The sequence below is a fragment of the Doryrhamphus excisus genome, chromosome 3 (assembly GCF_030265055.1).
Source record: "Doryrhamphus excisus isolate RoL2022-K1 chromosome 3, RoL_Dexc_1.0, whole genome shotgun sequence".
NCBI lineage: Eukaryota > Metazoa > Chordata > Actinopteri > Syngnathiformes > Syngnathidae > Doryrhamphus > Doryrhamphus excisus.
The window spans coordinates 29,575,467-29,588,502 of NC_080468.1; the positions used below are offsets into that span (position 1 = coordinate 29,575,467).

Sequence of the window (13,036 nt, forward strand, 5' to 3'; positions counted from 1 at the left end):
TTTGTATTTAGAAGGTCGTAAACAGGTTTTCTATGCTCCAACTATGAATACTTTATGTAGTTAGTAGTAGTAGTAAGTAGTAAAAACAACCAATTACCTAAAAATGTCATCCAATACTTCTCTACAAGAGAGGACACATATGATCTCAGGGAAGAACTAAATTTGAAACACTTCTATGCTAGGACTACGTTATGCTAGCCATAGCATTTCAGTATGTGGAATCAAACTATGGAATGGATTGAGTAAGGAAATCAAACAATGCACAACGATGAGCCAATTCAAGAAACAATACAAGCAGTTGATGTTTGCTAAATACAAGGATGAAGAGTCTTGAACCAGTCATGATGTGCTATATATATCACTATATTGATACTTACTATGGTACCCATTATGGCATTGGATGGTCATATCACATCCTACTTTGGTACGGGACAAAAAAAACTTTATTAGCTTTATTAACTATATTAGGAAAGCAGGAAGTGAACAAATGTAACAGTTACTGATTGTAAAAGTACCAGATGGATGGGTAGGATTTAATAAGCTTTGCTTCTTCCTACTCCTTTTGGACATGTGGAACTGTGAACTGATTATGTGATGCACTCAATTGTAATCTGATGCATGTTCAAATGAAATAAAACCATTACCATTACCATAGTTTTGGCCTAAAAGCAGCATTTCTATCCATAAAAATGGCTAAATGGGGGGGGGGGGGGGGTGTCACAAGACACCCAAGAATAAATGCATCTTCAACCTCCAAGTCGATAGGGGGCAGCACCGCCACCAGCCAAAACAGGAACCGTGTAAGAAAAAAGGGGAATTTAAACGTAAGTGTACTGTACTTGTGTATACTCTCGCAAGATATGAGGGCTCTAATAATGTTACATTTTTTGTATTTAGAAGGTTGTAAACAGGTTTTCTATGCTCTAACTTTGAAAATATTACATTTCTAAATAATTATTGGTCAAAAATATGCACATTCAAGCATATTTTAAATAGATTTGGCCCAACTGAAGCATTTTTATCCATAAAAATGGCTAGATGGTGGGCGTGTCACAAGACACTTCACAAGACATGAGGGCTCTAATAATGTGAAAAATTAGGTTTTCTATTCTTCAACTCTGAAAATATTTTGGGGATTTTTTTTTTTTTTTTTTTTTTTTGGCCTAAATGACACATTTTCAAACATAAAGATGGCTAAATGGACTAAAACACAAATCTAAGGCATTCAGAAGCACATTCAAGACGTTATGAAGATGTAGAGTATTCTGCATTGGGTGCCAGTGATAGCGATGGCGATAGCCACCACATTAAGTACTTTCCTTTACAGGAACAAAACAAACAAACAAACAAGGAACATTCCTAATGCTAGCATGTGAGAGTCGACATTTTGGGGAATAGGAGCGTCGAGGTGACTATAGGGGTGTTATTTCATGTCTAGAGTGCTCTAATAAAATTTTTAGAAGGTGGTAAACAGGTCTTCTAATATTCCATTTATGAATAAGAAATCCTACTTGGTGGAAATTGACTAATCGGTCTGGTCTGGAACCAATTAACTGTGATAGACCAGGGATTACTTTATACTGGATTGTGGCAGTCCAAGATGTTTTCGTGTGTCTTGATCTCATTTATTACAATTTTTAAAGTAAAAAAAAACAGCCCTTGTCTAAGATGAACGTTGAGCTCCTTGAGGAGAAGCTAAGATGTGATTTGGCTTTAAGTAGCGGCCTCTCCTTTCCTGTTGCATTAATTAAAGACTTTATCACGACTGATTACACTTGTGAGGGATTCACCCGGGGTGTAAACGCCGGGGAGCTTTGGGGGAATTTTTATTTTCTCTCTTTTGGCCGGAGGAGAGCGGAAGGCAGTGGCGAGAGTTTGGGAGCTTGTCACATCTTGTCTTCTTTGGGCTTCGGGTTTATACGAGACGCCGTGTTTGACTCCGCCCAGGAACTCCCACCAGGAAGGGAGGGGGGCGGGGGGGGGGTCATTCATCTGTGTGTGTGCTCTCACTTCTAAACACGCTTTCCTTCTTGTGCCGACTTGCATCTCAAAGCGCTTGGCAACGTGTTCCTGGAAGCCAATCAAGTACACACACACAGATGAGGTCTGAGGCTCATCATCTGTGCTTCCTTTACGAGGTCCAGGGTGTTCTGGGTTTGGACTTGTTCAAACTGGCGCTCATGATTGATTGCTGGACGCGCTGAACTAAACATGGGACGCTGCTTTGTCTCAGCTGTGTCTCTGTTTCTCCCGAGGGCGAACCGCTGCCAACTTTAAGAGCTATAATGTTATTATTAGGCTCTCGTCGGCCACAGGATGCTACGTTTCGTAAGAAATCAATGGCGTTTATCTAAAGTAGCAAATAAAAAGCCCCAAAAACACTTATCCGGTTTCTTCGGCACAGGAAGTTGCAGCGCGATGACAAGAAAGTGGATTTGAATGTCTTATTTCCTCTTTTTGTGCTCTGTGGCTTTTGGCTTCTGTTTGGTGGGGATGGATGTGGACACAAAACACGTTTTCCCGCAGCGCAGCGTGATGCAAGTGTGATTCCCGAGCCGTGGAAACAATTAAGTCACATTAAGCCTGCTCTGCATTGAGCTCATTCATGCTAGCTCGGGTGGGGTGGGGGGGGTTGTGACCTGGCAGTCAAACCATCCCCAACCTGGTGGTGCGACCCCGCAGCACAATGGTGAATGGACAGGGATTCCTACAGCCAGCCCGCAGCACAATAGCGTCTGTCTAATGCCGCTGCACCTGGGCCGCCGTCGCTGACTGGACTCATTCACGTCGTCCCGAGATGAGTTTCATTCATTAATCAGTCCTTTTGAAACGCCGAACCGCGGCGGGCGAGGAATCGCTGATCACATCAAGATGTCACACGTGTACGCTTCCCTGCACTGACTAAAATCCCCCAAATAAACCCCCAAAATGCAGAACCTAATGACTTAGTCTATAAGGGAGAAACGTGACTAAATGTTTTTGGTGAATGCTCGTTTTTTGTTGCCTAATGTGTGGCTTGTCCACCCTCGGCATCTCCGTGTGGAGTTTGCATGTTGTCCCCGTGCATGCGTGGCTTTTCTCTGGGTACTCTACTGGACCCATGTGAGACACACAAAATCCTTTACAAAAACTTGTTTGTGTGACAAGTTGGATAAAATTCTACCCCAGCCCTGTAGGTGGCGGTAAAGCATATTAGTGCACAGTTTTCCACCACAGCGCTACCTGCTGGATCTGCTGGGTCACCACTGCATGTGGCCCAAATGCAAGTAGACTGTAACAACTAAAAGTGAAACTATATCCTTCATTCTGGATCTGCACCAACAGCCCAGGAAGTTCTTTTGTTCTTGACAAAATGTCAGTTTCCTCACCAGCAACATTATAATGTTATTATTTTTATGGGCCTGCAAACAAAGTGCAGCAGCCCTTATTATTAGACCTCAGACTTTTTATTTCTATTTATTTATTTTTTTTCATTTTTCTTTGGCCGAGCGGTTAGCGCACAGGCCTCACATCTATGCATGTTCTCCCCGTGCATGCGTGGGTTTTCTCCGGGTACTCCGGTTTCCTCCCACATTCCAAAAACATGCTAGGTTAATTGGCCACTCCAAATTGTCCATAGGTATGAATGTGAGTGTGAATGGTTGTTTGTCTATATGTGCATGTAATTGGCTGGCCACCAGTCCAGGGTGTATGCCCGAAGACAGCTGGGATAGGCTCCAGCACGCCCGCGACCCTGTAGGGGATTTTTCCAACCTCTTATCATTTCATATTGGACTTTTTTTGGCAAGGAGGTTGTACTACGCGGCTTGTATTTACATTGTATGTTGGCTAGGAATGGGGTGTCCCGTACCAGTCAAAATCACATTCCAAGAGCTTTCCAATCCATCATCCGTCGGCAATACCAGCCAAAATAATATCAGCAAACGTAGCCAAGAGTACCAGCAAATACAGTTAGAAGAATACCAGCAATAATAGCCAAATGTGTGTCAGTGACTGTCTCCAAAATAATATCAGCAAACGTAGCCAGAAGCTTATCGGTGAACTCGGCTCATGTGTGAGTCTGTATTGTCCGTGAAGCCGTGAACACATCTTCTTCTAGCTACATTCGCCAATATTCTTTTGCCGTGGTTTCATATTGAAGCAAACAGAGATGTGATATCGGAATTGTATCGGCACATATCCAAATGTAGGTATCATGATCCCATCGGAAACGAAAACAATCCCTGACCACAGATGATGATGGTCACGTGACAAAAGCTAAAATGCTTCAACATGAGCGAGCATCCTCTCTGGCCGTCCTGTTCCATCATTGAATCCAGGGCCTCTTCATGCGTGATGCAGACAGAGTCCAGACCACCTCGGGTTAGCTAAACAAAGTCAGCGCGACAGTGACAAGTCGTATCCGAGCCGGCGCTTTGTCACGTCGCCTGGCATATTTTCCTTGCTCGTTGAGCCAGAACAGCCTGTTAAGTCAGTCTGGATCTCCGCAGCGAACATAAACAGCTGCTGCTGCGCATCCCAGTGCCTTTTTGCTAACAGACCCCATCAGCGGTTCCACGTCACGAGTGATGCATTCATGGCGGCCTGGAGAAAATTGATTGACGCTTTAGTACATGCTGTGTTTTGGAAAAGTACACATTTATGGATCCTTCAAACTAACTGAACGAGTTAGTACCAACTCTGGGTGAATGAGATATGTTGACAAGCCTGTCCATAGTTTTGATTGACTCCTGTCTAATCGCTACTCGGTTGTGGCTTGTATATGTACCTATGTATGTGTCTATGATGTCTATGTTTTTGAGTTTTTATATTTGATCTTATATTCTTTTACTCTTTATTTATTTATTTATCTACTTTTATTATTTATTTACTTACTTACTTTAAACAGTGCCATACATGGAGCAGTGGAGATGCCAGTTTCCCTGAGGGAATCCCAAAGGGATTAATAAAGTATTCTGTCTGTCTGATGAAGGTGTAATTAAAATTATACTTTGTACTGAATCAGAAATTTAATTTGAGAAATGCATGTAACAAAATTACAGCAATTCAATTAGTTTCTAACAAAGTAAAATCTATTCTTATATGTAATATTAGAAATTATTTTTTTTCCAAAATGAAAAATTAAGTTGTAACAAAGGATAACAATTGTTTACAGTCTTTGTTATGGATTATATTTTTACTTTGTATGAATGCAGTTTCTTTCTTTGTCTTAAGGTCAAAAATGTATTTCCAGTATTTCAAAATGTATGGTTTCAACCACATCAGAAAAACTAATCAATTTAGGTGTAACAAATTACAGTCATTTTTTAAAGTTGATCCAATGTATCATTTTTTTTCAGTGTAGGAACAAATATCTTTTTCCTCTAAATTCCTCTAAAAACACTGGAATTTACAGCACATTGAAATACGACCGTAGACTTAAAGTGTGTGACGTGTGTATTGTGGGTTGAGGAATAAAGGAATATTGTACACGTGCTGTTTGAAGATTTACCGTCCAATTACAGGACGATGCAAACAAAATGTCTCCGACTGAAAATGATTGTGTTTTTCTATTTTCAGCTCAGGTTCCTGACAGCGACGAGCAGTTTGTTCCAGATTTCCACTCTGAGAACTGTGAGTACTTTCACTTTCCGTGTCCTCAGCCCATCTTTGTGTTGTGTCCGTCATTTTCGCTTTGGGAGTTGTTGGTGAAAACGGTGAGGTCGACTGGGGGCCACAGAGGTGCCAGTGGAGGGCGCTGTACTTTGTTGACGTTACAGCAATTCCCACTATTGTGCAGCGACGCCCGCTATTTGCATGCTCTTGAAAAGCCGAGAGGGTCCAGCCCAGGAAGCCAGTAAAAAAAAAAAAACAGACTGAGGGCTCAGGTACAAGGATGGGCCTTTGTGCACATCGGAAGATGTCGAATGGGAAAACAAATTCCTGGGCTGCAGCTATTTGAATGCGCTTCCCTTGGCTAACAATAGCTCTGTAGGATCTAGACGGGGGCGGTGCGCCCTCATACAAACATCCATTCATGACGACGCATCTTCATGAAACGTTTGAAGACAACATCTCATATTCCCTGGCAGGAGTGACAGCCTTCAGGTGGGGTCAAAGGGACTTCCTGCCAACGTCTTTTGTGCATAAACACGGTTAGTTTTAAGCAGCGCCCCTTCCCAACTGGTCACGACCCCCGCGTGACACATGCCTGCCCGCAACATTGTCGCCGTCCATTAGGCCACAAAGCGGGGGAGGAAGTGCAAATGAACCCGGGGCCATGCAGGGGTCATGTCTACTTAACCTCTCCATGGCCCGCCAGCCAATCAGCCGTCAGGCCGACGCTAACGGCCGACCCTGTCGTGATTTGCGGGGTCACAGGGGCAGCGGTTTGATGGGCACTTCGTTTAAAGGCGCAGGGACGCTTTGGTGTTGACAGACGAGTGTCCCCGCTGCTCACAGTCGGCGCTCGGCGTGTCTCTGTTCAGCTTCGACTCGCGGGGGCCCAAAATGTGATGACTCGCATGACAAGGTCGTCCTGGAAGTGACATGAAACTCCTCTCATATAGTCGACCCTGTGGGACCCACCTTTGATGACTTGCAGCTCAACAGGAAGTGCTATTTGCAAGTCAAAGACGCTCGTCGTCTTGGAGGAAGTGGAAGAGATGATAGGAAGTGTTTGGCAAAGCTTGATGCGACTGCAGATCAACAATTTACACCCTCACTTGTTGCTTGGCAACACATTGCCTTCCGGGTGGAATACGTAAACCAGTGGTGTCCAAAGTGTGGCCCCTGGGGCCATTGGTGAATCGCAGATTTGCAAAACAGCAAAAATGGAAAAATGTTGATGCTAATAACGGGGGGTGTCATGGGACGGCAAACGTTTATTTAACTGCATCACAAAACAAAATGTTTGTTGTTCCACAAATTGATGCTAAACAATAATATTGTCAACATTATTGGATACCAAATGTTATGATAATAATACAATGCAATGCAATGTTTCCTTTTTGATATTTCACTTTGTCATTTTCACTCTCGAAAAGATGTGTATTGCCATTTGTGACATGTATTTTGTCAAGCGTGATTTGTACAGTCTAACATTTGCAGCATTTCTTGAAATGCTGGCTCTTCAACTCTATTAAAGAGCAGCATTTCTTTTGCAATGACTGCTCTGTTTGCATTGTTGAGCAGACGTCCCAGTGACTGTTGGGACGAAGGCTCTGCGTTTTGGTTTGTCGTGTTTGAGGTGGACGGCTGCACGGCGGTCAAGTGGTTAGCGCGCAGACCTCACAGCTAGGAGACCCGAGTTCAATCCCACCCTCGGCCATCTCTGTGTGGAGTTTGCATGTTCTCCCCGTGCATGCGTGGGTTTTCTCCGGGTACTCCGGTTTCCTCCCACATTCCAAAAACATGCTAGGTTAATTGGCCACTCCAAATTGTCCATAGGTATGAATGTGAGTGTGAATGGTTGTTTGTCTATATGTGCCCTGTGATTGGCTGGCGACCAGTCCAGGGTGTACCCCGCCTCTCGCCTGAAGACAGCTGGGATAGGCTCCAGCATCCCCGTGAGGATAAGCGGTAGAAAATGAATGAATGTTTGAGGTGGGCAAAAAATGTCATATTTTTATTCATGATTAATTGATTGATTGATTCATTTATTGATCATCGCAATAGTTATTTTGCTGAACAACGTTTCAACGTCGCGAGATCGTGTGGATATCAAGCGATACTTTTCAAAGCAGGAATGACATCATTTCGTCTTTTGGGCTCCAAAGTCACTGTGGGGCGGCGCCCTCAAAGATGATTTTCTGTTCTTGCTTTCTGACAACATTGATAGATTTTTTCACGTGGTTCGATGCGGTGCGTTCCAGGCGGCCTGCAAGTTAACGAAGCGTTGAAGTGCCCATGAGCAAGAAAGGGATGAGCCTGCCAGGATGTGTGAGGCGTGGCTGCAGGTGACTCAGCTGTTATGGAAAGCAACATGAAGTCTCTTATGTCGTCTAGAATTGATGCTCAGGGACAAATGCGGCGCCCGGCGAGGTTGTTGTTTACCGTCTGCTCGTTACCTGCACAGGCGTGGCCTCCATTGAGGAGAGAGAAAACATTTAGAACACGCTGGAATGTCACACAGAGGATGATTGCGCAATACCTGCACGTCTGCTAAATCAGCCTCCACTGCCGCAACGCTCACGGCTAACGATGGCGCTCTCTCCACAAGTTATGCAAACTATTATTGACTTGTTGATGTGTCTTCTTAAACTAGTGGGTGTCCAAACTTCGGCCTGGGGGCCGTTAGCCAATCGCGGCTCATTACCTCATTCAATCCCGGCCATTTTTAGCCCATTTTAGACAAATTTGCAAGGCACACAGAGTATTGTGTTCTATGGCTATTAAAACGTGGAACCTACCAAAAGGAAGACTTTTCATCAGTTTGTTTCTCCATTTTTCTACCTTTCTACTTTTTCTATGTTTTTCTGTTTAGTAATCATTCAATTTTCAGGAAAATATCAGTACCCGGCAAGAAAAAGCAGAAAAACATAACATAAACAATCAAATTAACGATTTATTCACAAATACAACTGTACACTGTGGATTTGCTCAGATTTGCTAAGACGTATTTATACTTACTCATCTTTGGTATTGAGTCGAGTGGTTAGTGCGCAGACCTCACAGCTAGGAGACCCGAGTTCGATCCCACGCACGGCCATCTCTGTGTGCAGTTTGCATGTTCTCCCCGTGCATGCGTGGGTTTTCTCCGGGTACTCCGGTTTCCTCCCACATTCCAAAAACATGCTAGGTTAATTGGTCACTCCAAATTGTCCATAGGTATGAATGTGAGTGTGAATGGTTGTTTGTCTATATGTGCCCTGGGATTGGCTGGCCACCAGTCCAGGGTGTACCCCGCCTCTCGCCCAAAGACAGCTGGGATAGGCTCTAGCAGCCCCCGAATGAATGAATTTTTGGTATTGAATGAGTAAATAACACAAACTTGTTTTTAAAGGGGACCTATGATGCTTTTCCCTTTTCTGACCTTAAATGTAGTTAGAATATCATATTCTGGTGGGTGTTAAACCATGACAATGATAATGAGGCCCGCGCATTTGAAAGTGAGCCATGAAAGAGTTTGGGATGGCTCAAAACGCTTGGCTTCAGAAAACTGTGGTAAAACTGTTCCTTTGTGAAGTCACAGAGGAGCAGGCTTCCGTCAGGGTGTGGCTGTAGGCGCCATTCGCTTTCTGCCCCCCCCACTGTTTTGTGAGCATGAACATGACAAATCTTCCACAGTGCGCTCTCATCGGGGAATGTGTATTAATGTCGGACAGGTAGGTGGAGAGAACCGCAGTGCTCACTGTCTGAAACACGGCCGTCCCGCAAAAATCCCGTAATGACCAAGATGGTCTGCCGTTAGTAAACGTAACGCCCTCACATCCAGCTTCTGAGCTCCACGGCACCAGCGGTGCCTCTGACAGTGTGTCCGACAATGAGTGCTCCTCCTCGGGCAGAGGAGGTGGACGCAGCGCCATCGTTCGTGTCCAGGTTCTCCTGAGCTTCACGGCACCAGTGGTGCTTCTGACAAAGGGTATCTGACAATGAGTGCTCCTTCTCGGGCAGGCGAGCAAGGACCACCAGCGGTGCCTTGAGTTGATTGATCAAGTTCCCATAATCAGTCCGGGGTCTCCAGCCAGTAGGAATTACAGCTGGAATAGGTGCAGATTCTGGAAGATCTCGGAAGTTTCACCTTTTTCCCTTAGTTTTTTCTCCATAGTCTGAGGCAGACGAATCTGATGGCTGAAAGCCAATGAAGTTCGGCATCATAAGAGGCTCCAAAAGCAGAGGAATGTCAACAAATATTGCCTTCCTCCTCCCCTGAAGTCTATCTCTCCCTGCTTTGCAACACCCCCTGCAGTGTTCTCTCGTTTTGTATTCATGTTTTATTGCATTCTTGCAGTTCATAGTCTTAGTGCTGTGTTTTATGCGTTCCGTTTACAATGTGAGTGGCTTTAGCCAAAATTTAGGTGTAAATTTAACTTATTTTGCCGCCGTATGGAACAGAATTCATACATTTGATGGAGAACCGCAGTTTGGCTACTTTAAAGGCTATTAGCTGTCCTTCAGACTGTCCTGGTTCAAGCTTTATTGAAGTCATGAAATTCTAAATACAACAGGTGTGTGAAGGTCACAGTGGAGGGTTAGTGGCGACGTGGAGGGCTTCTTCTTCTTCTTCTTCTTTGTTTATACTCGCAGCGGCTGCAGCGACGCGAGCCATTCATAAATTTTCCTCCCTGCCTGCGTAGGAGGAAGTGTGCCTCTCGGCCGCTCGTTCCTTCGCTCTTCATTCATAAAAAGGCCTCCAGAGCTGGAGTCCTTCTCCTCCTCTTCTCCAAGTGGATACTCCAAAGCCCGCCCTCCCTTCCTGTGTGTGTGTGTGTGTGTGTGTGTGCGTGCAGTAACTCCAGTTGAATTCTCTCCACACACACACACACACACACACACACGCCTTGAGTGTTCCAAGATGTGAACTAATCCAGTGATTTCCGAGCTCTATGGGACGATTGTTTGGTTTTGTGCCTCGCAGTAATTACGAAGGAAGCGGCGGCCATAGAGCGCTGCCGCACTTCTTTTCAGGAGCAACTCCCGCTAAAGACGAGGGAGAGCAAGGAGCGAGGGGAGTGAATGCGGGGAGAGGAAGCCCTGACGAAGAAGAGCGGAAGCTGCCTCTCCAGTTCGCCAAAGTGCCGACTTTGAATGAACATCGGCTCTTCAGACGACGTTCATGAGTAATTTTAGTGTCAATTTGCTCTCCGTCCATTGGCGCTTTTACATTTATGACTAGCTAGAAACCGCGAGATGGCGGCCTTTTTAACAAAAATTGCATCAGTTGGTATGTGATGAATAGCTCATCCCTGCAGCGTGTCTCTCATCGTGTTCAGCTTGTGGGATCCGTTATGGATCCAGGCCGGTGGGGTGGTGTAACACCTCCTTCTCCTTCTCCTCCTCCTCCTCCTCCTCCTCCAGCTCGCTCTTCTTCGTTGTCGTCTTCTTCTTTTCCATAATACAGCTGCTATGCAACGGCAGAAACAGCCAGGTGCCTGCCAGACACAAACGCTGGCTGTGGTGGGGTGGCACGTTTACAGTTGTCTGTAGCTTGCACACACACACACACACACACACACACACACGTACACACACGTACACACACACAGGCAGCAGTTTTATGAATGGGCTGGTTGTGAGGCCAGCTGAGCTTTCATTGACAACACCTAAGAGAAGTTTGTTTTTATTCCTGTTGTTTTTCTTCTTCTTATTGTTGTGTAGTCATCTAAATCAAGTGACTGTGTTAGGATGCGTGGTATTGTAGCTGGACTACGGTGTAGCGTACATACTGTGTCACATACTGAAAAAACTTTGATATTTTGTAAAGCAACACACGCAGGTATGCTAACACTTATATAATATGGATATATTTCAAGAAAAAGCTGATATATGAAAGCTGATCTTTTTCTTCCATTTTTTCTGTTTTTTTGGTTGCATTTTTCAAATATTTTAACTTAAATTTTATTCTGTTAATTATGATTTTATTCCCATTATATTTTGACTTTATTCCCATAATATTATGATTTTTCCCAACATTAACTATGGAATAACACTTAAAACATATTTCAACTCTATGCAGCTAAAATGAAAATATTTTTCCTCATAAAAGTATGAGTTTATTCATGTAAAAATGATGTTTTTCTTGTTCAATATTCAATGATGATTTAAAATTACAAAGCTGGAACACTATATGCTTGTAAAAAGAAAAATAATCTCTATAAGTAATTCCTTAAATTGAAAACTAAAGAAGCTGAAGATAGATATAAGTTGTATAAAAATAAGATGACTGCTCTTATAAGATTGGCCAAGAAGTCGTATTATTAAAAAAAAACATTAGTAGATAACAAAGGTAATATAAAAAAAAACATGGAAACTATTAAACAGTATTATCAAGAAGAGAATAGTTAATAGAATAGAGATCTCTAAGGCTGTGGACAATAAAAAGTATGCAATAGGTATTTTCATCGATCTTAAAAAAGCATTTGATAAACCATGGAATATTGTTTAAAAAACTCAAACGATATGGTATACGTGGGGTGGCTGGGAAATGGGTCAAAAGCTATTTAAGCGACAGAGTGCAGTATGTTCAGATGGGTTTTCCTCTGAATGTCTTGGCATTGCTTGCGGAGTCCCCCAGGGGTCAGTACTGTGCCCCAAATTATTTCATTCATATATTAATGACATTTTCAATGTTTCTCAATTGGTAAAGTGTATACTTTTTGCAGATGACACAAATATATTTTACTGTAATGACAGTCTGTATGATCTTATACATACCGTAACCAGTGAACTAATTAAAATAAAAAAATGGCTGGAAAGTAACAGATTATCTTTAAATGTAAATAATACCAAGGTAATGGTATTTGGAAATTATGAATTGGAATTACAAAAAACGAGTTGTATTCGATGGTATTCAAATTGAAAATGTTGCAGAAATAAATTTTTTAGGATTAATAATAAACCATGAGTTAAAGTGGAAAATACATATTATACATATATCGAATAAAATTTCTAAAGTCTTGCCATTATTAATGACGTTAAATATGTCCTTGACTACAGTGCACTCCATACCTTGTACTGTTCTTTAATTCGTCCCTAACTAACTTACTGTGTGGAAGTATGGGGCAATAACTACAAGACAACAATAGAATCACTATTTCATCAACAAAAGAGGGCATTACGAATAATTCATAAGGTAGGGTATCTTGATCACACAAATCCATTATTTCTCAATTAAAAAAATACGTCATTTGGTAAAATTATATACAGCCAAGTTTATGTTTAAAGTATTTCACAATACATTACCTGTTAATATTCATGATTTGCAAGGTTTTGGGAATTTGATCATTCCAATGGCAAATTCCACCAGGAGATGTTTTTCCTTATCAGTTTGTGGGGTTAAGCTGTGGAATAGTCTGGGACTTGAACAGAAGCAATGTCAAGACATTGGCCGTTTCCA

General features: G+C 42.9%; 1 protein-coding gene across 7 annotated transcripts in view; it reads left to right on the top strand.

Annotated features, from left to right (window-relative positions):
• Positions 1-13,036, top strand: part of etv4 (ETS variant transcription factor 4) — a 45,971-nt gene that overhangs the window by 13,157 nt on the left and 19,778 nt on the right. For all 7 annotated transcript variants that reach the window (XM_058065810.1, XM_058065811.1, XM_058065805.1 and 4 more), the window contains one exon: positions 5,560-5,613. In XM_058065810.1, the coding sequence (XP_057921793.1) occupies positions 5,560-5,613 (54 nt within the window). The remainder of the gene's footprint in view (positions 1-5,559; positions 5,614-13,036) is intronic.